Source organism: Osmerus eperlanus, chromosome 6, assembly GCF_963692335.1.
Source record: "Osmerus eperlanus chromosome 6, fOsmEpe2.1, whole genome shotgun sequence".
Taxonomy (NCBI): Eukaryota; Metazoa; Chordata; class Actinopteri; order Osmeriformes; family Osmeridae; genus Osmerus; species Osmerus eperlanus.
Genome location: NC_085023.1, coordinates 514,041 through 539,151, shown reverse-complemented (window position 1 = coordinate 539,151; position 25,111 = coordinate 514,041). Strand labels below are relative to the sequence as shown.

Below are 25,111 nucleotides of genomic sequence, written 5' to 3'. Positions count from 1 at the left end.
TAGAGTGTGTGGTAGAGTGTGTAGTAGAGTGTTTTACTGGTGTAGAGTGTGTGGTAGAGTGTGTTCTGGTGTAGAGTGTTGGGTAGAGTGTGTGGTAGAGTGTGTAGTAGAGTGTTTTACTGGTGAAGTGAGTCATTTGCAGAGGCAAAATGAAAGGCGTTATGACCAAACACAGTACGGATTTTCGGAATGATGAGCCTAATGAAGTCACTTGATCTTAAATGGCGATTGCTGTCAGAGATGTGCAGAAGATTTGAGAGGTAGCGAGGGGTCATTCTCAAAATGGACTTGTAGACCACGAGCAGCCAATGTTGTAACCGCCTGGTGTGAAGGGAGGTTCAGTCCACCAGTCTGTAAAGATCACAGTGGTAGGTGGTGAAGGGGACACCTGTGGCAAAACGGATTGCTGAGTGATGGAGTGTGTCCAGTTTTCTGAGGGTGGTCTTTGATGCCATTTTATAAATTATATCACCGTCAAAAAGAGGAAGGATGGTCATTTTCACAAGGGTGACTTTGGCAGAGTGTGTGAAGGAGGCCTTATTTCGATACAGGAAACCCAGTCACGATCAGCCAAGAAGCTAGCAAACCAGTTACAACATGTGGGGTATGTGTGTGGTAGAGTGTGTGGTACAGTGTGTGGTAGAGTGTTTTACTGGTGTAGAGTGTGTGGTGAGCACAATCCAGGAGGAATCCACTGGGGTCCTGTAATGTGTCTGGTAAATACAGACTGTTCCTGGTCTCTAACCACTGGGGTCTTGCACTGTGTCTGGTAAATACAGACTGTTCCTGGTCTCTAACCACTGGGGTCCTGCATTGTGTCTGGTAAATACAGACTGTTCCTGGTTTCTAACCACTGACAAACCATTATAACGATTCACTTCTGATCCAAAAAACGTCTAAGTTGCTTTGGATAAAAGCATGTGCTTTGAAAGGCGTGTTCTTGTCCTTGCGGGGCCTTGGAAGTATTCAGCCAGGACTGGTTAAACGTAGAAGAGGTTAGAATTTTTCAGTAAAAACTTGGATGTTTTGTCCCCTATAAACATGTTGGATGAGCTAATGAGGCCTTGTGGGAGTTGTTAAGCAGCACAGACAGCTCAGGGCCAGTGGAATGGCCATTTATAACTTGTTTCTGTAAGTTCAATCCTGTCCCTGCCAATCGCCTTCGGTCCAGCCTTCCTCCTTGCCTTATTTTGTGGAACCACTGTCAATAAAACTAAAACTAGAGGAAAGCATAGAAGTTCAGACAAGAATTGGGGAAGCTGTGTCTCCCATTGCAGCTCCAGTAAACTCCAATATAGTCATGAGCAGCGTTGCAATTGGTTACAGTAATAGCTCCATTTTACTGACACACTTCTTGAGCTCTGTGTCAATTCAATTCATTTTTTTTTTTACATTTAGTCATTTAGCAGACGCTCTTATCCAGAGCGACTTACAGTAAGTACAGGGACATTCCCCCGAGGCAAGTAGGGTGAAGTGCCTTGCCCAAGGACACAACATCATGAGTCTTTTCTAGGTTCATTGATTCTAGACTTCACCTGAGCTGCACCACCACGCTGCTCCTGAGCTACTGCTCCAAACTTTTCCCAAGCTTTTGTTCTTGCTCCTTGTTAATCGAATATATATATTACTTAGTTTATTCATTTATTTTGTCCTTCCCGATTTAACCTATACATTTACTATCTTACTTATAGGTTTACTCGCCGCGGTTTTCTTCGCGGCTTTCTTCCTTGGAGCCCGACACTACTGTTCCTGTTGAACTAGCCAACTCAACGCTCTTGACGGATTTCCCTGGCTGGCATAAACTATTAACGTAAGTTAACTATAATGTCTCACACCCATCACATTGTCCTACATGTGTCATTTTGCTTGAAAAGTTGACTCTGTTAGAGAGTCGCGTTCAGTCGCTTGAGGAAGAACGTATGCTAGTAACTTTAGATGCGACTGGCGCAACATCACTGGCAGGGAGTCCTAGCGCTAGGGAGGACTCAAGATTAGCCCCACCGGTTTCACCTTTGCAGCATGGTGGGAGTGGGACTCCTCAGACGTTAGTGATCGGTGACTCCATCACTCGTAACATTAGATTGGAGCAACCAGCGACAGTTTACTGTGTACCTGGGGCCAGAGCTACCGACATAGAAGCTAATCTCAGGGTGCTGGCTAGCACTAGGGCTAAGGCAAAGGCCCAAGCTAAGGCACATGGCACACGCACTGATGATAGGTATGAGAATATTGTCATTCATGTCGGCACCAATGATGTTAGGCTAAGGCAGTCAGAGGTCACGAAGGTTAATATAGCTCGGGCATGTGACCTTGCCCAAAAGATGTGTCGGCATCGAGTAATAGTCTCTGGCCCATTACCTGTTAGGGGGACTGACGAGATCTACAGCAGACTTGTCTCTCTTAACCGCTGGTTGGCTCGCTTCTGCTCAGAACAGGGTTTTGGATTTGTAGATAATTGGTCTTGTTTCTGGGCCAAACCTGGCTTGTTGAAAAGTGACGGGCTCCAAGCTGGAGAGGTGCTTTTCTATTGTCTAGGAATATTGAAGCTATTTTAGAGCAGGCCTGACACTCACTAGAACAAGCCGGGCCTCAGTCTCTTAGAGAGTCTGATAGGTTTGTTGATAGGTATGTTGTGAGCTGTTGGGGGCCGATAGCCTAGCTTGTAGTGTAGTCAGTGAGGTTGCTGATGTCGTTTCTCCCATTGAGACAGTGTCGGTCCCCCGCCCTTTCTCTAAATTTCGGCCTTCAAGTATTAGGAATTATACCAATTTAATATGTATTCAGCCTTGCTCCCCCGTTGCTCTTCCTACTAAGTTTTTTGATGACAGTGCCGCCCTCTCAGAAGTATTATCTACGTCTAAATCTGCCAAAAACCCATACTGGAATGTTGGGCTCCTAAACATCAGATCTCTATCCACAAAGGCCATTTTGATTAATGATCTAATGTCTGAATACAGCCTGGACTTGATTGGACTCACCGAAACCTGGTTAAAACCTGATGAATATTCCCCCCTGAATGAAGCATCGCCTCCGGATTTTGCGTACTCACACATCCCTCGTGTATCAAAGAAAGGTGGTGGTGTTTCTATGATATATAAAGCTAGCTTCAACCTCAGCCTAAAATCTGTAAATACCTTTAAATCATTTGAAATAATTTGCATGAAACCACCAACTATTTTAAAAAGGAATAATGCTACTACTCCTGGCCCCCCTCCCTCATTTTGTATAGTTACTCTATACCGGCCCCCCGGCCCGTATTCCCTCTTCCTGGAGGAATTTGCAGATTTTAGTGCTGATCTTGTGACATATACTGATAACGTCTTGATTATGGGTGATTTTAACATTCATGTGGATGACCCAAAAGATCCTTTAAGTAAGGCCTTTACTGCTCTAATGTATTCCACAGGTCTCACTCAGGTGGTTTCCAAACTTACCCATCTTCACTCGCATACATTAGATTTAGTTCTCACGCGGGGAATCAAGATTAGTGACGTCATTGTCCACCCCCACAATCCTATATTATCAGACCATTGCCTGGTCACCATCAAAATGGACCTCTGCCAGAGCCTTGGAGGCACTAAGAATATTTCTACTAGCCGCTGCATAACCCCAAACACAGCTCTGGAACTGGCTAATATTCTACCCGCTGCACTAGAAGTCCTTGACGTCCCAAATAAATCATTAAATACTAAAAGTTTGATCACATAACATCTACTCTTGTCTCTCTACACTGGCTCCCTATCCAAGCCAGAGCTGACTTCAAAGTTCTACTACTAACCTACAAATCTCTGCATGGATTGGCACCACTGTACCTCTCCGGTCTCCTCGCACCCTATTGCCCCGCAAGGACACTTAGATCTCAAGATGCCGGCTATCTGGTGGTTCCCAAAATTAAGAAAAAAACAGCTGGAGGTAGGGCGTTCTCATATAGAGCACCTCTTCTCTGGAACAAATTACCCGTCTCAATTAAGGAGTCTGATACTGTTTCGACATTTAAAATTAGGTTAAAAACGTTATTGTTTAGTCAATTCTACGACTGTTAAAGGTAAGTATGTTACTAGTTGGAGGCAACGGGGGACGGGTTGTTTCCATCCTTATTCTTTAATTATAACTTATTTTAGAGTTCTCTTCCCCTGGAACAGATTTCATGTTCCAAATGAGGGGGGCTGTCGCTGTCTTGGTGTGTGGGGTTGAATCAAATTCCCCTTTTTTGCTCTGTTAAATTGCTGCACCAGTCCACATTTGACCGGTGGGGATCTCATTCTATTATGACTGTAACTGTTAGCTGCTCCTGGCATTCTCTAATCCCTGCTCTCCTCTCTCTGTCCCCCCCCCACACACATCCCTTGTGGTGTGGGGGGTTTGAGTTGTCAGCACCTGCCTGGTCGTCGGTCAGCCAACGCTGGACCTGGTCGCGAGTCTCCCGGTCCTGTCCTACATCTATTAAGTTGAATAATGGATTTTGGTGTTTTAAAAACCCATCAACACTGTATGACTATGTTTAGCCTGTGTTCTGCTCCTCTCTCTCACCAACCGTCTCTGGAGGAGGGGATCCCTCTCTGAATTGCTCCTCCCAAGGTTTCTTCCATTTTTTCTCGTGTTGAGAGTTTTTTGGGGAGTTTTTCCTCTTCCTTGAGGGTTTAGGTTGGTTGAGGGGCAGTTCTATGGGCATATGTGAAGCCCTCTGTGACATGCTTGCGTGTAAAAAGGGCTATACAAATAAATTTTATTTGATTTGGCATGGCCGGGAATCGAACCAGCGACCTTCTGGTTACTACTAAAAATCTGACTTGCGTACCTCATGGCCAGACCTCCTCTTCCTCCTGCTCCTCCTCCTCCCTCTCCTCCTCCTGCTCCTCCCTCTCCTCTTCCTCCTGCTCCTCCCTCTCCTCTTCCTCCTGCTCCTCCTCCTCCCTCTCCTCCTCCTGCTCCTCCCTCTCCTCTTCCTCCTGCTCCTCCTCCTCCCTCTCCTCCTCCTGCTCCTCCCTCTCCTCTTCCTCCTGCTCCTCCCTCTCCTCTTCCTCCTGTCCCTCCCTCTCCTCTTCCTCCTGCTCCTCCCTCTCCTCCTCCTGCTCCTCTTCCTCCTACTCCTCCCTCTCCTCTTCCTCCTGCTCCTCCCTCTCCTCCTCCTACTCTTCCCTCTCCTCCTCCCTCTCCTCCTGTTCCTCCCTCTCCTCCTCCTATTCCTCCCTCTCCTCCTCCCTCTCCTCTTCCTCCTGCTCCTCCCTCTCCTCCTCCTGTTCCTCCCTCTCCTCCTCCTGCTCCTCCCTCTCCTCCTCCTGCTCCTCCCTCTCCTCCTGTTCCTCCCTCTCCTCCTCCTGCTCCTCCCTCTCCTCCTCCTACTTTTCCTCCTGCTCCTCCCTCTCCTCCTCCTCCTCCCTCTCCTCTTCCTCCTGCTCCTCCCTCTCCTCTTCCTCCTGCTCCTCCCTCTCCTCTTCCTCCTGCTCCTCCTCCTGCTCCTCCTGTTCCTCCTGCTCCTCCTCCTGCTCCTCCCTCTCCTCTTCCTCCTGCTCCTCCCTCTCCTCTTCCTCCTGCTCCTCCCTCTCCTCATCCTCCCTCTCCTCCTCCTACTCTTCCCTCTCCTCCTCCCTCTCCTCCTGTTCCTCCCTCTCCTGCTCCTCCCTCTCCTCCTCCCTCTCCTCCTGTTCCTCCCTCTCCTCCTCCTGCTCCTCCCTCTCCTCCTCCTACTCCTCCTCCTGCTCCTCCCTCTCCTCCTCTTCCTCCTGATCCTCCCTCTCCTCTTCCTCCTGCTCCTCCCTCTCCTCCTCCTGTTCCTCCCTCTCCTCCTCCTGCTCCTCCCTCTCCTCCTCCTATTCCTCCTCCTCCTACTCCTCCTCCCTCTCCTCCTATTCCTCCCTCTACTCCTCCCTCTCTTCCTCCTGTTCCTCCCTCTCCTCCTCCCTCTCCTCCTCCTATTCCTCCCTCTCCTCCTGTTCCTCCCTCTCCTCCTCCTGCTCCTCCCTCTCCTCCTCCTGCTCCTCCCTCTCCTCCTCCTACTCCTCCCTCTCCTCCTCCTCCTCCTGCTCCTCCCTCTCCTATTCCTCCTGCTCCTCCCTCTCCTCTTCCTCCTGCTCCTCCCTCTCCTCTTCCTCCTACTCCTCCCTCTCCTCTTCCTCCTGCTCCTCCCTCTCCTCCTCCTACTCTTCCCTCTCCTCCTCCCTCTCCTCCTGTTCCTCCCTCTCCTCCTCCTGCTCCTCCCTCTCCTCCTCCTGCTCCTCCCTCTCCTCCTCCTGCTCCTCCCTCTCCTCCTCTTCCTCCTGATCCTCCCTCTCCTCTTCCTCCTGATCCTCCCTCTCCTCCTCCCTCTCCTCCTGTTCCTCCCTCTCCTCCTGTTCCTCCCTCTCCTCCTCCTCCTACTCCTCCTGCTCCTCCCTCTCCTCCTCTTCCTCCTGATCCTCCCTCTCCTCTTCCTCCTGCTCCTCCCTCTCCTCCTCCTGTTCCTCCCTCTCCTCCTCCTGCTCCTCCCTCTCCTCCTCCTATTCCTCCCTCTCCTCCTCCTACTCCTCCTCCCTCTCCTCCTCTTCCTCCTGATTCTCCCTCTCCTCTTCCTCCTGCTCCTCCCTCTCCTCCTCCTCCTCCCTCTGCTCTTCCTCCTGCTCCTCCCTCTCCTCTTCCTCCTGCTCCTCCCTCCTCTTCCTCCTGCTCCTCCCTCTCCTCTTCCTCCTGCTCCTCCTCCTGCTCCTCCTGTTCCTCCCTCTCCTCCTCCTGCTCCTCCCTCTCCTCTTCCTCCTGCTCCTCCCTCTCCTCTTCCTCCTGCTCCTCCCTCTCCTCTTCCTCCTGCTCCTCCTCCTGCTCCTCCCTCTCCTCCTCCTGCTCCTCCCTCTCCTCCTACTCCTCCTCCTGCTCCTCCCTCTCCTCCTGCTCCTCCCTCTCCTCCTCCTACTCTTCCTTCTGTTCCTCCTGCTCCTCCCTCTCCTCTTCCTCCTGCTCCTCCCTCTCCTCTTCCTCCTGCTCCTCCCTCTCCTCTTCCTCCTACTCCTCCCTCTCCTATTCCTCCTGCTCCTCCCTCTCCTCCTCCTACTCTTCCCTCTCCTCCCTCTCCTCCTGTTCCTCCCTCTCCTCCTCCTGTTCCTCCCTCTCCTCCTCCTGCTCCTCCCTCTCCTCCTCCTGCTCCTCCCTCTCCTCCTCCTGCTCTTCCTCCTGATCCTCCCTCTCCTCTTCCTCCTGCTCCTCCCTCTCCTCCTGTTCCTCCCTCTCCTGCTCCTCCCTCTCCTCCTCCTGCTCCTCCCTCTCCTCCTCCTACTCCTCCTCCTGCTCCTCCCTCTCCTCCTCCTCCTCCCTCTCCTCCTCCTGCTCCTCCCTCTCCTCTTCCTCCTGCTCCTCCCTCTCCTCTTCCTCCTGCTCCTCCCTCTCCTCCTCTTCCTCCTGATCCTCCCTCTCCTCTTCCTCCTGCTCCTCCCTCTCCTCCTCCTGTTCCTCCCTCTCCTTCTCCTGCTCCTCCCTCTCCTCCTCCTATTCCTCCATGTGTCAAAGTCAGGGCTCAGTAATCCTGTTTGGATTCCAGACAAAAGACCAGGGGCCGGTTGCACAAAAGACCTTAAATTAAGATTTCCCTTAAAGTCAGAGTTATTTTATTTCCTTAAAATATAATTGGTTGCACAAAACACCCTTAAAGATCCTGTAAAGCAAATTCCATGATTTGCTTCTCAGTACATTATATATGTGTGAAATTAGTTCCTGAAAGCATGTGCAAAGCGTAGCACTGAAATGTGGAGTTCGACCGTTGAACAGTTTCTCTTCCGTTTTCAGCTCAGGTTTTGTATAGGCGGAGCCAAAACCCGACCGATCTATGTCACAGCGACCTATCTATGTCAGATCACAGATGACATAGATAGCATAAACACATAAAACACTCAGAGACTGCAGGTAAGTCTTTTCTGATATCTGCAATTTATTTAGCTAGTGTTGCTGTTATTGCTAAATTCAATAAATTCTTATACTTGGTCTGTAATCCCTTAAAGTTTGTTAAAGCGTTGCACGAAAGACCTTAGCAACCAAAGTAAGGAAGAAAAATTAAGGTACCTCTGATTTAATCTTAACTGCAACATACATGGCCGAATTTATGGAAATAAATTAACATATCCCACACCTATAGTCAGGCGCGGATTAATGCACCGATTTGCGTAGGCTGCAGCCCCTGCACACGTGAGGCCCGTAGGCTGCAGCCCCTGCACACGTGAGGCCCGTAGGCTGCAGCCCCTGCACACGTGAGGCCCGTAGGCTGCAGCCCCTGCACACGTGAGGCCCGTAGGCTGCAGCCCCTGCACACGTGAGGCCCGTAGGCTGCAGCCAGCATGCAGCCTACGGGCCTCACGTGTGCAGGGGCCCCGGATTGGCCAGGGGTGTGTTTCCCGAAAGCGCCGTAAGCCTAAATTGATCGTAGAGTCCATCGTAAAATGGATCTTAGTTGTACGGGCCGTTTCCCGAAACCATCGTAGCTAAAGAGGCACTTGAAAATCCTCGTAGATTAACGAGAGCTCCAGACCAGTCGTAGATCGCTAAATGCATCGTAGCACAGAGACTCAGTGGAGACACACGTAGGCCAACCATGAAAACTACATTAGACTAATACTGAAAGTTACTTCCGAAATTCCGATGGAAAATACGATTATTTTGGTTCTCTTTTTACAGCAGTTACGCTGGAACTGGGATATTTCTTAGTGAACCATCATTTCTCATTTCTAAAATGTGAAGATTTTTCCGCATTCAGTACATTTTCCTGACGATATTTACAGACTTTTACTAAAGTAACATATTCAATGCATGACTTGTAACATAGCACTTTTACAGTGTGGTATACTTTTAAGGATCTGAATACTTCTTCCACCACTGATGTTGTGATTTTGCCTCAGTAAAACATGGTGTTCTGCACTGATGCAGATGCTGTAACCTACCTGTTGGTTAATAAAGTTAAAAGCGATTACCAGCTTGCAGTTGAACTGTGAATGCAGGGTATTCTGTTGCTTTGCTGTTTATAGTTACATTTACATTGTATTGATTTGGGGCTGTGGAGTCTACAGGTTATATCTGGTATTCTTTCCACTTACATCTCTGTTGACGTTAGTTTTGGTTGTATTGCAAGTGTTTCTTGATCATAATTAAAGGGCTGATTCTAGCACTGGGCCTTATGCTTGTTTGTATTTGTGTTTTGTCTGTAATGTTGTAATTTTTCATTTTAACTATGTGGTGTGGTGGTAATTTTCTTACTGTTGTGGTCCACCACTTGTAGGAATGTAAAGAAAACACTGTAGTGTTGGCTGTCTCAATGTGTGTGTTCCAGTTCACCTTATTTGCATGTGGACCATGTATGGCACTAAATATTTTTCTAGTAAAGCACAATGTTTAAGGCTCACACAAAGAGCAACCTAGGGGCCCCTGACTACCTTAATCCGCCCCTGCCTATAGCACTCTGTTAGGCTTCTGTGTTGCAGTCCAAACATGAAGGCTATTTACGTGTCGGCTACCGCTGTGAGTAGACAAACGGTAAATGCAGATTAACTGTTGATCTCATTTTTATCTATAAAGTTAGAAGAACACTGCTTAAACGTTACTGTGTAGCAACTAAACCTACAAGTAAAGTTGATATCACCAGTTTTATTGGACTCCCTCCGGTAATTGGTTATCTCTTTTTTGGACATAACAGTCAAGTTATCATATATTTTTTTAATTTCTTGAATTGACCGCTTCACCAAACACGTTGAGTATATTTTTGTTACAATTTCGATGCACATTGTTTTTTGTTTGCAGTTAGGGCCTATCTGTGGATCAAATGTAGCCTACTTTTTAGTATGTCCTTTATTTTGTTGTATTCCTGTAGAAGTACAATATTTTCCTCCTTTGACCATTTTTTTTTTTTTTGCCTTCTTGTCCTCCATTTTTAGCTCTAGCTTTTTCTAAGGTGATGCACTAGCGATACAACTGAACAAACGCGGTCAGGAAACGGTTGAATTTTACGGCTGTGAAATCACATTCAATGTAGTAAATCCCTTAACGTTTCTATGCAACAACCTTAAGTAAATCCCTTATCTAAGGAGAAATCTACCCCTAAGTGTCATAATTAAGGAAAAAACTTAAGGTGTTTTGTACAACCGGACCCAGTTACTGTAGTACAATATCTCTTATTGAACAACTATCTCCCTGTGGGGACAGAGATGGCTTTGGTCACACACAAACACACACACGTGCACACATGTGCACACACACATGCATTTTATTCATTTATTTTATTTAACCTCAAGACGCACTTGTTCCGGGAGTACAACGGTACTTAGGAATGGTTCGCTTGACCCGATGTTAGTTTCCTCAAGGATCACAATGACTCTTGCTTAGAGACTTGTTGCTCTTGTGGTTAGTGGTAACTGACTTAAATTTTTGTACTCGCTGTGATATATTGTTTTATTATTGTTGCTTGCTTTTTTTCCACAGGTACACTTGCACTTATAGCAGTTCATGTTGTTTAATTGTAACTTGTTCAACTACATGCTCTTATGGTTCTTCCCTTTGGCACTTATTTTGGTTGTTCACAATATGTGCTTCATGTTTTGGCTACTCGCAATGTTTTGTGGCTATCTCGTTGTTATGATCAGTGACTTATGCACTTTGTAAAGCTCTCTCTTGGAAGTCGCTTTGGATAAAAGCGTCTGCTAAATGAATAAATGTAAATGTAACCTTTATTTACCCAGGAACGGCTCCTTGAGATATGAAATCTCTTCATCCAGAGTGTCCTGGCCAGGATAGGCTGCACCAAGTCATAACACCATCACAACATGAAAAACGATTAATCTAGTACAATAATCATACTGGAATATAATAAAAACAACTGTAAACAATTACAGGTCAGGGAATCAGACAAAAAATCCTCCATCAGTGATTTAAAACTCCAATCTGGACACGTTTGTCCAGTTGAAAGCAAATTTGAAAGACGTTCCAACGGGGGTGGCGTGTTACCCTGGTATTCTACCAAACCGCCCATGATAATGCTCGTTAAAGACAATCTTAATGTTTTTTGAATAACAGATCTGAACATGTAAAAGTGTCTTGCTTTAACTAATGATGTCTCTACAAAATCTCTCTGCGCATTTGATTTTCTATAAGTGCATTTACGTGGACTTCCATTTTTTATGATGGATTTATGGTAGACACAGAGTTGTCTACATTTTGTTGAGATATAATGTGGTTTCATGGTTCCGTTAGGCTACTTGGCAGTGTTGTTGTTATAAGGCCAGATTAAATGATGCCATACCCTATTAATTTGAAACGCTGCCACTGTGTTCCAGGCTGATGGAGACCAGGACATGAAATCATGTTTTCCATATTTCATTCTGAATGTTGAAACAGTTCACAGGATATAATCATGTGAGAGACGTGAGTAGACCTCCCAGTTCTGGTGAATAAGAATCCTCCGATAAAATGGTCAAACCCAGAATGTGTGAGACAGAGCACACACACACATACACGCACACATACACACATGCCATATAGCTTTTCTAGAAGACATCTGAGACATAGAGCCAGAGCGTGGTGCTTACAGTAACAGGGCGCAGGGCTGGGATCGATAACTCCACGGACCAGCGCTTCTGCAGGTCGTATTGATTTTGTGAAGGTCTATTAAATGTTCAATTTAGCGTGGATGCTCGCCTCGGTTATGCGGAGCAGTTAGAAGTCTTTTGCCAAGAAAAGGGTTTATGTTTTGTAAACTGTGGACATTTGTAAACTGTGCAATGTCTAAAACCGAGTCTTTTCCGTTGTCATGCTCTCCTGCACCGCGCAGGATATTCTCCCGCAGAACCCGAAATCAGAAAATGTCTGCAGTTAACACGTAACACTGGTATCAGATGGGCTTTTACAGGCAACTGCAACCAATATGATGGCGTCCCACAAGCCAAACCGTCCATTTGAGGGGAGATTCCCCATCCATTTAGAATTTTGCGCATTCGAAAAGGCCTGTGGCACACGCCCCCCCCCCCCTTCCACACACACACACACGCACACACACACACACACACACCAGTGCGGCAGGAGCGCATTATGATCGGATTTTTGCCCTCCGTGGCTAGAACCCAGTCGAGGATTTCTCGGAGCTGGTTCTGGATAATGATGCGCAGAAGCGCGGAGAAGGAGTAGCCCGCTGTTACCTAACGGCGATACAGAAGGGAGTCTGATGCGGGTCGATGATAAAACTGTGACTGTCACGTAACACATCTCTGAAACTCGCTGGTCACTTAATGGGTATCTAAAAGCCTATCGTTTTAAAGCGTTGGTAACTTTAGCAAAGTGGACTGTTCTAGGCACAGTGCTCGCGATGATGAATCATGCTCATCGGAACTCGGTGAAGCAACTCGCGGGTATCACTAGAACTAAAGCGTTAACAGTAGAGAAATCACGATGACGTCACGAGTCTCCGGTCGCTCAGGTTCCGAACATTAAGACTCTAATGAAAGTGTGCCAATAGCGGACAGAGGAGGCTGTGGGCTCGTGAGAACAGTAAACGGCGCCGGGCAGTCATCTGTCGGACAGAGAGAAGCATGATTCAGAGACGGTCCGGTGCTAATCACGGTAGCTTTCAACCCCGCAGCTGAAAACCGATAGGAGCCGGGACTCTTAACTCAGACGAGACGAAAAAATAAGAAAAATAACACAAATGGCGGACATGTCTGCGGCAATTAGAGAATGGCAGAGATGACTTGTGTGTGTGTGTAGGACGGTGTCACATGAGAAGAACAGAGCAGGGGTCGGAAACACTGAGCTCGAGGAAGATGTTCTTCACGGTCCCACGGTAATCCCCGTGGCAGAGTACTAGCGCTCGACATAGAAGTCCTACAGCGCTGTTACGCAGATATTCTGAAAAAGCATGGAGTGTCCGCGGCTCCGGGAGGGAGAATGGTTTATTGACCTGATACATCCACAAGTGTGTCTGTTCTTGTTGCGTTGTCTCGTCTCCTACAGTCTCCTACATCTGCAAAAAAGACGATAGTTTCCATACTCTGTTGCCCGTATGTCGGTACGTTGGTCAGGACACCACGAGACATACCCATGGAGTTCTCTAACGGCCCGTCCTGACCGGTCAGAAGCGCAAGTGAGTGAGCATAGATGCCTTCCCCGGCGCGGAGCGGGTCGCTGTTCGTCTCTCTGGGGGTGCTGAAACCTGAATCATGCCTGTCCAGCGGATGCCGGGCTGCCGCGGGCTACACATCAACGAAGACAACGGGCGCTTCCTCCTCCTCGCGGTCCTCATCATCCTGTACCTGCTGTGCGGCGCGGCGGTGTTCTCCGCCATAGAGAGACCCTCTGAGCTGCGCGCTCACGGCCGCTGGAACCGGGCGCTCTACAACTTTAGCGATACGTTCAACATCAGTCTTGCGGAACTGAAGTCCTTCTTACGGGAGTACGAGGCGGCGATCGCTGCCGGGATACGGGCTGACGTTCTCCGGCCAAGATGGGATTTTACCGGAGCTTTCTACTTTGTGGGGACCGTTGTGTCAACTATAGGTGAGTTTCGGGGCTACAGGGATCAGTATCCAGTGTTTGGATATAGTTATAGTTAATGATATAGTTAAGGATATAATTCAGTGGTAGTGATGGGTATAGTTCAGTGGTAGAGGGTAGCCTATAACTCAGTGGTAGAGGGTATAGTTCAGTGGTAGAGGGTGTCAGTGGTGGTGATAGGTATAGCTCATGTGAGTGTTTATATTTATTGTTGTGTGTGTGTACGTGTGTCAGTGTTTATATGATTATGACAGAGGGTGTGTGTGTGTGTGTGTGACAGAGGGTGTGTGTGTGTGTGACAGAGGGTGTGTGTGTGACAGAGGATGTGTGTGTGTGTGTGACAGAGGGTGTGTGTGTGACAGAGGGTGTGTGTGTGACAGAGGGTGTGTGTGTGTGACAGAGGGTGTGTGTGACAGAGGGTGTGTGTGACAGAGGGTGTGTGTGTGTGACAGAGGGTGTGTGTGACAGAGGGTGTGTGTGTGTGACAGAGGGTGTGTGTGACAGAGTGTGTGTGTGACAGAGGGTGTGTGTGACAGAGAGTGTGTGTGTGACAGAGAGTGTGTGTGTGACAGAGGGTGTGTGTGTGACAGAGGGTGTGTGTGTGACAGAGGGTGTGTGTGTGTGACAGAGGGTGTGACAGAGGGTGTGTGTGACAGAGGGTGTGTGTGTGACAGAGGGTGTGTGTGACAGAGGGTGTGTGTGTGTGACAGAGGGTGTGTGTGACAGAGGGTGTGTGTGTGTGACAGAGGGTGTGTGTGACAGAGTGTGTGTGTGACAGAGGGTGTGTGTGACAGAGGGTGTGTGTGACAGAGAGTGTGTGTGACAGAGGGTGTGTGTGACAGAGGGTGTGTGTGTGTGACAGAGGGTGTGTGTGACAGAGTGTGTGTGTGACAGAGGGTGTGTGTGACAGAGAGTGTGTGTGTGTGACAGAGGGTGTGTGTGACAGAGAGTGTGTGTGTGACAGAGGGTGTGTGTGACAGAGGGTGTGTGTGACAGAGAGTGTGTGTGTGACAGAGAGTGTGTGTGTGACAGAGGGTGTGTGTGTGACAGAGGGTGTGTGTGTGACAGAGGGTGTGTGTGTGTGACAGAGGGTGTGTGTGACAGAGGGTGTGTGTGACAGAGGGTGTGTGTGTGACAGAGGGGAAGAGCAGGGACGCCAGCCCTCTGCAGTGTGCAGGACAGGCCCCCTGGGTGGGTCATGCTGCAGTCTCAGTCCAAACATGGAGAATGTCAATGAGAAGCCCCCCCACACACACACCCTTCAACATTTGCTGGTGCGATAGGTCACTAAAGAGCAAGAGGCCCCTCTGGCGCCCCCCCCATCCCCCCCCAACATCCGCCAACACCCCCCCAGCACCCTCTAGCCCACCCCCCCAGCACATCATCATCTATTTAACTCCCCCAGCACATCATCATCTATGTAACTCCCCCAGCACATCATCATCTATGTAACACCCCCAGCACATCATCATCTATTTAACTCCCCCAGCACATCATCATCTATGTAACTCCCCCAGCACATCATCATCTATTTAACTCCCCCAGCACATCATCATCTATTTAACTCCCCCAGCACATCATCATCTATTTAACTCCCCCAGCACATCATCATCTATTTAACTCCCCCAGCACATCATCATCTATTTAACTCCCCCAGCACATCATCATCTATGTAACTCCCCCAGCACATCATCATCTATGTAACTCCCCCAGCACATCATCATCTATTTAACTCCCCCAGCACATCATCATCTATGTAACTCCCCCAGCACATCATCATCTATGTAACTCCCCCAGCACATCATCATCTATTTAACTCCCCCAGCACATCATCATCTATGTAACTCCCCCAGCACATCATCATCTATGTAACTCCCCCAGCACATCATCATCTATGTAACTCCTCCCTCAGAGTATCGGACACACGGTCTCATAGTCACTAATGGGACCTTGTAGTGCAATACTTGTAATGTGCAATATTTTCTTATGATGTAAATTACTTTATGTTTTTAACTGTATATTTTTAGACATGTATTTTTAATCTTCTATTTAACAACTTTCTATTATTATTTATATTCTTTATGCCTGATGTGCTAGGTGTGCAAACGCAACACAAGATTTTACCCTCTGAGATACTGAAGATCACTTCAGTAATCTACGTATCATCCACAACATCTAAATATCTAAAGGTGTAAAAATCTCCAGGTAGATACCTGTCTAACATACATCTGCTTTGCTCTGCTCTCCTCTGCTCTGCTTTCCTCTGCTCTGCTCTCCAGCCCCAGTGTCTCTATGTTACTCCCTGCCCCTCCAGTGTCTCTATGTTACTCCCTGTCCCCCCAGTGTCACTATGTTACTCCCTGTCCCCCCAGTGTCTTTATGTTATTCCCTGCCCCCCCAGTTTCTCTATGTTACTCCCTGCCCCCCCAGTGTCTCTATTGTACTCCCTCCAGCCCCAGTGTCTCTATGTTACTCCCTGTCCCCCCAGTGTCTCTATGTTACTCCCTCCAGCCCCAGTGTCTCTATGTTACTCCATGTCCCCCCAGTGTCTCTATGTTACTCCCTGCCCCCCCAGTGTCACTATGTTACTCCCTGCAGCTCCAGTGTCTCTATGTTACTCCCTGTCCCCCCAGTGTCTCTATGTTACTCCCTCTAGCCCCAGTGTCTCTATGTTACTCCCTGCAGCTCCCAGTGTCTCTATGTTACTCCCTGTCCCCCCAGTGTCACTATGTTACTCCCTCCAGCCCCAGTGTCTCTATGTTACTCCCTGTCCCCCCAGTGTCTCTATGTTACTCCCTCCAGCCCCAGTGTCTCTATGTTACTCCCTGTCCCCCCAGTGTCTCTATGTTACTCCCTGCAGCTCCCAGTGTCTCTATGTTACTCCCTCCAGACCCAGTTTCTCTATGTTACTCCCTGTCCCCCCAGTGTCTCTATGTTACTCCCTGCAGCTCCCAGTGTCTCTATGTTACTCCCTGCCCCCCCAGTTTCTCTATGTTACTCCCTGCCCCCCCAGTGTCTCTATTGTACTCCCTCCAGCCCCAGTGTCTCTATGTTACTCCCTGTCCCCCCAGTGTCTCTATGTTACTCCCTCCAGCCCCAGTGTCTCTATGTTACTCCATGTCCCCCCAGTGTCTCTATGTTACTCCCTGCCCCCCCAGTGTCACTATGTTACTCCCTGCAGCTCCAGTGTCTCTATGTTACTCCCTGTCCCCCCAGTGTCTCTATGTTACTCCCTGCCCCCCCAGTGTCACTATGTTACTCCCTGCAGCTCCAGTGTCTCTATGTTACTCCCTGTCCCCCCAGTGTCTCTATGTTACTCCCTCTAGCCCCAGTGTCTCTATGTTACTCCCTGCAGCTCCCAGTGTCTCTATGTTACTCCCTGTCCCCCCAGTGTCTCTATGTTACTCCCTCCAGCCCCAGTGTCTCTATGTTACTCCCTGTCCCCCCAGTGTCTCTATGTTACTCCCTGCAGCTCCCAGTGTCTCTATGTTACTCCCTCCAGACCCAGTTTCTCTATGTTACTCCCTGTCCCCCCAGTGTCTCTATGTTACTCCCTGCAGCTCCCAGTGTCTCTATGTTACTCCCTGTCCCCCCAGTGTCACTATGTTACTCCCTGTCCCCCCAGTGTCTTTATGTTATTCCCTGCCCCCCCAGTTTCTCTATGTTACTCCCTGCCCCCCCAGTGTCTCTATTGTACTCCCTCCAGCCCCAGTGTCTCTATGTTACTCCCTGTCCCCCCAGTGTCTCTATGTTACTCCCTCCAGCCCCAGTGTCTCTATGTTACTCCATGTCCCCCCAGTGTCTCTATGTTACTCCCTGCCCCCCCAGTGTCACTATGTTACTCCCTGCAGCTCCAGTGTCTCTATGTTACTCCCTGTCCCCCCAGTGTCTCTATGTTACTCCCTCTAGCCCCAGTGTCTCTATGTTACTCCCTGCAGCTCCCAGTGTCTCTATGTTACTCCCTGTCCCCCCAGTGTCTCTATGTTACTCCCTCCAGCCCCAGTGTCTCTATGTTACTCCCTGTCCCCCCAGTGTCTCTATGTTACTCCCTGCAGCTCCCAGTGTCTCTATGTTACTCCCTCCAGACCCAGTTTCTCTATGTTACTCCCTGTCCCCCCAGTGTCTCTATGTTACTCCCTGCAGCTCCCAGTGTCTCTATGTTACTCCCTGCCCCCCCAGTGTCTCTATGTTACTCCCTGTCCCCCCAGTGTCTCTATGTTACTCCCTGCCCCCCCAGTGTCTCTATGTTACTCCCTGCAGCCCCAGTGTCTCTATGTTACTCCCTGTCCCCCCAGTGTCACTATGTTACTCCCTGTCCCCCCAGTGTCTCTATGTTACTCCCTGGAGCTCCCAGTGTCTCTATGTTACTCCCTGTCCCCCCAGTTTCTCTATGTTACTCCCTGTCCCCCCAGTGTCTCTATGTTACTCCCTCCAGCCCCAGTGTCTCTATGTTACTCCCTGCAGCTCCCAGTGTCTCTATGTTACTCCCTGTCCCCCCAGTGTCTCTATGTTACTCCCTCCAGCCCCAGTGTCTCTATGTTACTCCCTGTCCCCCCAGTGTCTCTATGTTACTCCCTCCAGCTCCAGTGTCTCTATGTTACTCCCTGCAGCTCCCAGTGTCTCTATGTTACTCCCTGTCCCCCCAGTGTCTCTATGTTACTCCCTCCAGCCCCAGTGTCTCTATGTTACTCCCTGCCCCCCCAGTGTCTCTATGTTACTCCCTCCAGCCCCAGTTTCTCTATGTTACTCCCTGCCCCCCCAGTGTCTCTATGTTATTCCCTGCCCCCCCAGTGTCACTATGTTACTCCCTGTCCCCCCAGTGTCTCTATGTTACTCCCTGTCCCCCCAGTGTCTCTATGTTACTTCCTGCAGCCCCAGTGTCTCTATGTTACTCCCTGCCCCAGTGTCTACAGGGTTAGTGCTTAACTGCCCCCCTGATCTCCTCGCTGCAGTGTGAGATCACAGAGGAAGGAAATGTCAGGATTCTAAATAGAGAACAGAGGGTTTCTTTTCAGATGAAAGACTCCTGCTGTGATGCTAGGCCTAGGTTCTCCTCCCTGGAGCAGGGGCTCCTCTCTGCTCCTGTCCTCTCTCCTCCTCCCTGTTCTATCTCTCCGGTGTTGTAAAGACTTGCGCTGCTAGTGTGGGTGGGCTGAAGGTTTTCTGTCCTTTCCTGTCCCGTCCTGTGCACATTTTCTTACTATTTTGTGTGGTTTGGGTCCTATTAGAAAGGATTTCGTATTAACGTTGTTTAAACTTGGTAGCATAGGATGGTGGGTTCAAGTGAACATAGGCTGAGTGCGTATGTGGGTGAATTGACAATGGCGTCTTTTCCCAACAAAGAGGAGGTTTGCATCCTCTCCCTTAGCCATGGCTTCAGGTGTGTGCCTCTGGCCGGCTAAACAAACGTGTAAATGTGTCAGTGGAGAACGGCTTGTGGGTGAAATGTGATGTTTTTGCAGGAGACGCATAGTGATGTAGGGATTTAAGCTAACTGGGGTATGGAGTGGAAGGGGGAGTATGCCCTGAGTCACAGGAGCACGAGAAGGAAAAGGTAGAGGAGGGCAGAGCCTTGATCTTGAGTCATGGGAGAAGGAGAAGGTAGAGGAGGGGAGGGCCTTGATAGTGAAGGCAGAGATTGAGGGTTACGGTTTCTATTTGTTAACGTATATGCTCTGAACAGGGGGTTCCCATCTTGTTTCAGACGTCCTACTCCCTCTGCAGGATGGAACAGATATAAAGCAGACAGAGAATGATGGATAGAGAGACAGGGAGATGGTCTCTCCTCTCATCTCTCTCCTCGTCTCTCCTCTCCTCCCCTCTCTCTCCTGGAACTTGGAGGATTTCCTCAACCTGACAGCAGACATCACCAGATCTGTTTGTTTCTGTAACAATGACGAACAGGAAATCATTAGTCACTGGGTATCCTGGTGGGGAGACCAGGGCCACTGGGACAGAACCCAGGGACAGACAGACGGACTGGCCCATCTGCTGAGTAGCAGGACTGCAGAAAGGATGAAAATAGACACATTGACACTGTATACAGAGACGGTATTAGCACTTTTACATAATCACTCTCTCTTTCCATGCTCCCCCCTCTTTCTCTCTCACACACACATAGTTAATGCAGCAACACTGATCCTGTGTCTGAAACAGAATTGAACGGTATGTTATGGTGATTCACATTCCAGGGATAATACCGGCTTTGATGAGACACTGTTTAACACCCTGTGCTCTGGGGAGAATGTGTGTGTGTGTGTGCTTCCATGTTGATTAGTTGTCAGGTACATTAGCTGCATTAGCTCAATCTCTCTGTCCTCCTCCCTTTTCTATCTTCCTCTCCTCACTTTCCTATCTTCCTCTCCTCCTCCCTTTATTCTCTCTCCTCCTTTCCTTCTCCTCTCCTCCTCCTCTCCTCCTCTCCTCCTCCTCTATTCTGCTCTATACTGCTCTACTCTGATCTATACTGCTCTGTACTGCTCTATTCTGCTCTATACTGTTCTGTATCGCTCTATACTTCTCTGCACCGGTCTGCACTGCTATACTGCTCTGTACTGATCTATACTGCTCTACTCTGATCTGTACTGCTCTATACTGCTCTGTACTGCTCTATACTGTTCTGTATCGCTCTATACTTCTCTGCACCGGTCTGCACTGCTATACTGCTCTCTACTGCTCTGTATTGCTCTTTACTGCTCTATCCTGTTCTATGCTGCTCTGGACTGCTACATGCTGGCAACTCTAGGCAGCTCTGGGTGACATCACTCTGAAAGACAGGCTTTTAGAATATCTTACTCCCTGCTTCAACCTTGTGGATCCTATTGGACCAAAATGCTGGCAACTCTGTAAGGACTTCATTAATGTGTGGGAGGAGGTCACATGGACAGGAGCCAGAGTATTCTCTCTATCTCTCTTTTTTTCTCTCTTTCTCTCTCCCTCTCTCTCCCTCTCTCCCTCTCTCTCTCCCTCTCTCTCCCTCTCTCTCTCCCTCTCTCTCTCCCTCTCTCCCTCCCTCTCTCCCTCTCACTCTCCCTCTCTCTCTCCCTCTCCCTCTCTCTCTTTCCCTCTCTCCCTCTCTCTGTCCCTCTCTCCCTCTCTGCCTCTCTCCCTCTGTCTCCCTCTCTCTCTGCCTCTCTCTCTCCCTCTCTCTCCCCCTCTCTCCCCCATGCTTTGTTTATTTCCTTATTTTCTTAGCCTTTGTTCCCCAAATTACAATTTACAGCAATGAATTTGTGTTGTTGACTAACAATACTACTATTTGTATACTGTGACCATTACAGTAACAAGAGCTCAAAATGCAATTGCTGTATAATGTAAATAGAAAATAAACATCCTGTAAGAAGGACAATTGCAATATTTATAATTTACATCATGTCAAACTCTAGGTGGAACATATCTAAAATTCAGGGACACGTTATAGTCAATGGTTCATGAAAACCTTTTTATAATAGTGTTTTCAATTCCTCCCAGCAGTGTGTAAAAGGTATTCAGAACGTTGATTCAGAACGAATTTTATTTGAAGGCTTTGTGTGTATTTTGAATGCAAAGTTTGGTTTCTACGACAGATAATATGGTTTTGACTACAGTGTTTGATTTTGGGTCAAAAGTCAAGGGTTTGGCCAAAACAGTGTAAGTATGAATGTGTGTGTTTAGAGTTTGGAGAAAACACAGTACACATTCAAGAATGTGTCTTAGCAATTGAGAAAAACTGTAAGTACAACATTAAACTGGTGCACAACCATAATGCTGTGAGGCCGGGAGGGCCCGGGGCAGAAAATACTTAGAGTAGTATGTGATAGCCTATTGGCAACGTGGTTAAGCATTTTGACTGTCTTGCTTGTGAACAATGACACAAGGACTGATTCTGATGGCACTGGCATGTTTATTGACCTATAGCACGTAGGCCTCTCTAGGAGTTTGAGCAAGCTATCCTTGCAGGTAATCCATATTATGGTAATGTTTGAATGAAATGTTTTGATGCTGACAATCGACTGAGTAGGTTAGATTCAGAAGAGTTTCTTGTCGCCCATTTGTGGCTTTGTCACACAATAGATTACTGTAGCTCAGCTCAATGCTGTTGTATTACTGTATTGCACCTCAGCTTAATGCTGTTGTATTACTGTAGTGCAGCTCAGCTCAATGCTGTTATATTTAAATCTAGGACCAGTTCTACAGCTGAAGCCATATTCACTGTGGCAGATCCATGGATGAAAATCTGGCAAGTTTACTAACAGCAAAACAATCTGAAGTGGATACTTACATATATATATATATATATAATAGATGAGTGAATTTTGTTATGTTAACCTAATGCATACTACACAAGTCTGTTATAGCATCAGCTAGTTAGCATACAGCTCTACCTCCAATATACCTATTTACTGAAGGCATACATACTCCCTTTATTGCAAACAACAGGATCCCTTTTAGTTGGGAAGTCTTCGATTCCACCAAGTGGAATCATAGAGTGGAGCGTTGCTTCCTTGTTCAGACAGGTCTGGTGTAGAAGAGTGTTCAGGCAGGTCTGGTGTAGAAGAGTGTTGAGGCAGGTCTGGTGGAGAAGTGTGTTCAGGCAGGTCTGGTGTAGAAGAGTGTTCAGGCAGGTCTGGTGTAGAAGAGTGTTCAGACAGGTCTGGTGTAGAAGAGTGTTCGGGCAGGTCTGGTGTAGAAGAGTGTTCGGGCAGGTCTGGTGTAGAAGAGTGTTCGGGCAGGTCTGGTGTAGAAGAGTGTTCGGGCAGGTCTGGTGTAGAAGAGTGTTCGGGCAGGTCTGGTGTAAAAGAGTGTTCGGGCAGGTCTGGTGTAGAAGGTCTGGTATCTCCTCCCCAGCCCTACAGTACAGATGGTCTCTCCTCCCCAGCTGGTCTCTCCTCCCCAGCCCTACAGTACATTTGGTCTCTCCTCCCCAGCCCTACAGTACAGCTGGTCTCTCCTCCCCAGCTGGTCTCTCCTCCCCAGCTGGTCTCTCCTCCCCAGCCATACAATACAGCTGGTCTCTCCTCCCCAGCTGGTCTCTCCTCCTTGAATGAGTGTTGAATGATTTACTATTTTATAGCTTCTGTCAGACAGGAAGTCAGTGATCCACCTGCAGGTGGAGTCTGGCACCTTCGTCTGGGAGAGCTTGTCTTGTAGCAGAGCCGGGATGATGGTGTCGAAGGCAGAGCTGAAGTCCACAAACAGAATCCTGGGGAGTCCAGGTGTTTCTGTGTGTGAGTGAGGTGTGTTTCTGTGTGTTTCTGTGTGTTTCTGTGTGTGAGTGAGGTGTGTTTCTGTGTGTGAGGTGTGTTTCTGTGTGTGAGGTGTGGTTCTGTGTGTGAGTGAGGTGTGTTTCTGTGTGTGAGGTGTGTTTCTGTGTGTGAGTGAGGTGTGTTTCTGTGTGTGAGGTGTGTTTCTGTGTGTGAGTGAGGTGTGTTTCTGTGTGTGAGTGAGGTGTGTTTCTATGTGTGAGTGAGGTGTGTTTCTGTGTGTGAGGTGTGTTTCTATGTGTGAGTGAGGTGTGTTTTTGTGAGTGAGGTGTGTTTCTGTGTGTGAGGTGTGTTTCTGTGTGTGAGTGAGGTGTGTTTCTGTGTGTGAGGTGTGTTTCTGTGTGTGAGTGAGGTGTGTTTCTGTGTGTGAGTGAGGTGTGTTTCTATGCTCCTCAGAACCGTATGTGTCTAGGTAGGTGATGGTATAGTCCACCCTGGTGGTCAGTAGTGACGAGGCTTCTGTTTGCACAGCATATTAACCCTTTCAGATGTCACTTTCAGGAGAGGCTCCTGATTACTCTAACTCTTTATTCTCCTCCTCCCCTCTACGCTCCCTTCCTCTCCCCCTTCCCTCCATACTTCCCCCTCCTCTCTCCTCTCCCCTCCCCTCTCTCCCCCTCCAGGGTATGGTATGACCACCCCAGTGACAGCAGCAGGGAAGGTCTTCCTCATCTTCTATGGTCTCCTTGGCTGCGCCGCCACCATCCTTTTCTTCAACCTCTTCCTGGAGCGCATCATCACCCTCCTCGCCGTGGCGATGAAGACTGTGCGTGAGCGTCGTATCCGCACCAGTGGCCTGCTGCCTCCAGGGATCCAGCATGACTTCTCATCCTACAGCCTGCCGGGCTGGAAGCCCTCCGTCTACCACGTCATGCTCATCCTGGCCCTCTCCGCCATCCTGATCTCCTGCTGCGGCTCAGCCATGTACGCAGCGGTGGAGGGCTGGGCCTTCCTGGACTCGCTGTACTTCTGCTTTGTCACCTTCAGCACCATCGGCTTTGGGGACCTGGTGAGCAGCCAGCGACACGCCTACGACCAGCAGACGCTCTACCGCCTGGCCAACTTCCTGTTCATCCTGACGGGCGTGTGCTGCCTGTACTCGCTCTTTAACGTCATCTCCATCGTCATCAAGCAGGTGCTCAACTGGCTGCTGGAGCAGGCGGGCCTCCTGTGCTGCCAGCGCTGCCACAAGACCAATGCCTTCCTGGGCAGACGCAACGCCATCCGGCCCGGCTCAAGGAGCCGCAGGGGGCGCTTTGGACGGCCGGAGTGTCCAGACGCCCCGCCAAGCGACAGCGACACAGAGGGGAGGCGTCTGTCCGGAGAGATGATCTCCATGAAGGACCTGACAGCCTCCAACAAGGTGAGCCTGGCCATCATGCAGAAGCAGCTGTCAGACTCCGCCAACGGCTTCCCAGCCTGCGGAGGATCCAGACACAACGGCTTCTCTGGCGGCGTGGGAGCTCTGGGGATCATGAACAACAGGCTGGCGGAGACCAGCAACTCCAGATAGACACCAGACACCAGGAGAGAAATCTGGCTTCTGACTTTCAGCCTGAGGAACACTTCACTGTTTCAATTGTTCAGATGTCTTCTTCTTAGGCTTGGGGGAGAAACCAAAGGACAAGCGGGCGTGGAGAGAGACCAGGGGGCCTGGAGAGACCAGGGGCCTGGTGAGACCAGGGGGCCTGGAGAGACCAGGGTCTTGGAGAGACCAGGGAGCCTGGAGAGACCAGGGGCCTGGTGAGACCAGGGGGCCTGGAGAGGCCAGGGGCCTGGTGAGACCAGGGGGCCTGGAGAGGCCAGGGGTGGGGAGTTGGGCAAATGTTACAGGGCACCATATATGCCCAGGAAAGAAGGAGAAGCTCTTAAAGGCTTTACGTCTGGGAGAGACCAGCATTTGAAGACTTTTTGTTTGTGAGAGACCAGCTCTCCTGCGAGTGGAGACCAGAGACAAACCTCTGCTTGTAGACCTGGAGAGACCTAGAGAGGGGAGGGGGTGGGGAGGGCAGTAGGACCCTAGGGAGACCTATAGAGGGGTGGGTAGGGCAGTAGGACCCTGGGGGGACCTAGAGAGGGGTGGGGAAGGGATGGGGAGGGCAGTAGGACCCTGGGGGGACCTAGAGAAGGGTTGGGAGGGGAGGGCAGTAGGACCCTGGGGGGACCTAGAGAGGGGTTGGGAGGGGAGGGCAGTAGGACCCTGGGGGGACCTAGAGAGGGGTTGGGAGGGGAGGGCAGTAGGACCCTGGGGGGACCTAGAGAAGGGTTGGGAGGGGAGGGCAGTAGGACCCTGGGGGGACCTAGAGAGGGGTGGGGAAGGGATGGGGAGGGCAGTAAGACCCTGGGGGGACCTAGAGAAGGGTTGGGAGGGGATGGGGAGGGCA

At 49.4% G+C, this 25,111-nt stretch overlaps 2 protein-coding genes across 3 annotated transcripts; both read left to right on the top strand.

Annotated features, from left to right (window-relative positions):
* Positions 1–4,885: 4,885 nt before the first annotated feature.
* Positions 4,886–6,523, top strand: LOC134022807 (basic proline-rich protein-like; the record flags this gene model as incomplete). The annotated part of the gene is made up of 2 exons (XM_062464557.1): positions 4,886–4,985; positions 5,142–6,523. Coding segments are annotated over 2 exons (1,482 nt in total), but the record flags the coding sequence as incomplete, so codon positions are not given.
* Positions 6,524–11,998: 5,475 nt separating this feature from the next.
* kcnk12 (potassium channel, subfamily K, member 12) lies at positions 11,999–24,705 on the top strand. 2 transcript variants are annotated; one of them, XM_062464559.1, is made up of 3 exons: positions 11,999–13,488; positions 23,351–23,736; positions 23,863–24,705. In XM_062464559.1, exons 1-3 carry the CDS (start codon positions 13,152–13,154, stop codon positions 24,238–24,240), a joined length of 1,101 nt encoding a protein of 366 aa, XP_062320543.1. In that variant the 5' UTR covers positions 11,999–13,151; the 3' UTR covers positions 24,241–24,705. The 2 variants fall into 2 exon arrangements, with proteins under 2 accessions (XP_062320543.1, XP_062320542.1); XM_062464558.1 differs by having other exon boundaries at positions 23,351–24,705.
* Positions 24,706–25,111: the final 406 nt, after the last annotated feature.

Excerpts from the sequence above, each read along its gene's own strand:
- kcnk12 (XM_062464558.1), top strand. The coding sequence starts at position 13,152 with ATGCCTGTCCAGCGGATGCCGGGCTGCCGCGGGCTACACATCAACGAA. Across the intron at positions 13,489-23,350 it reads GACCGTTGTGTCAACTATAG|GGTATGGTATGACCACCCCA; the intron begins GTGAGTTTCGGG and ends CTCCCCCTCCAG.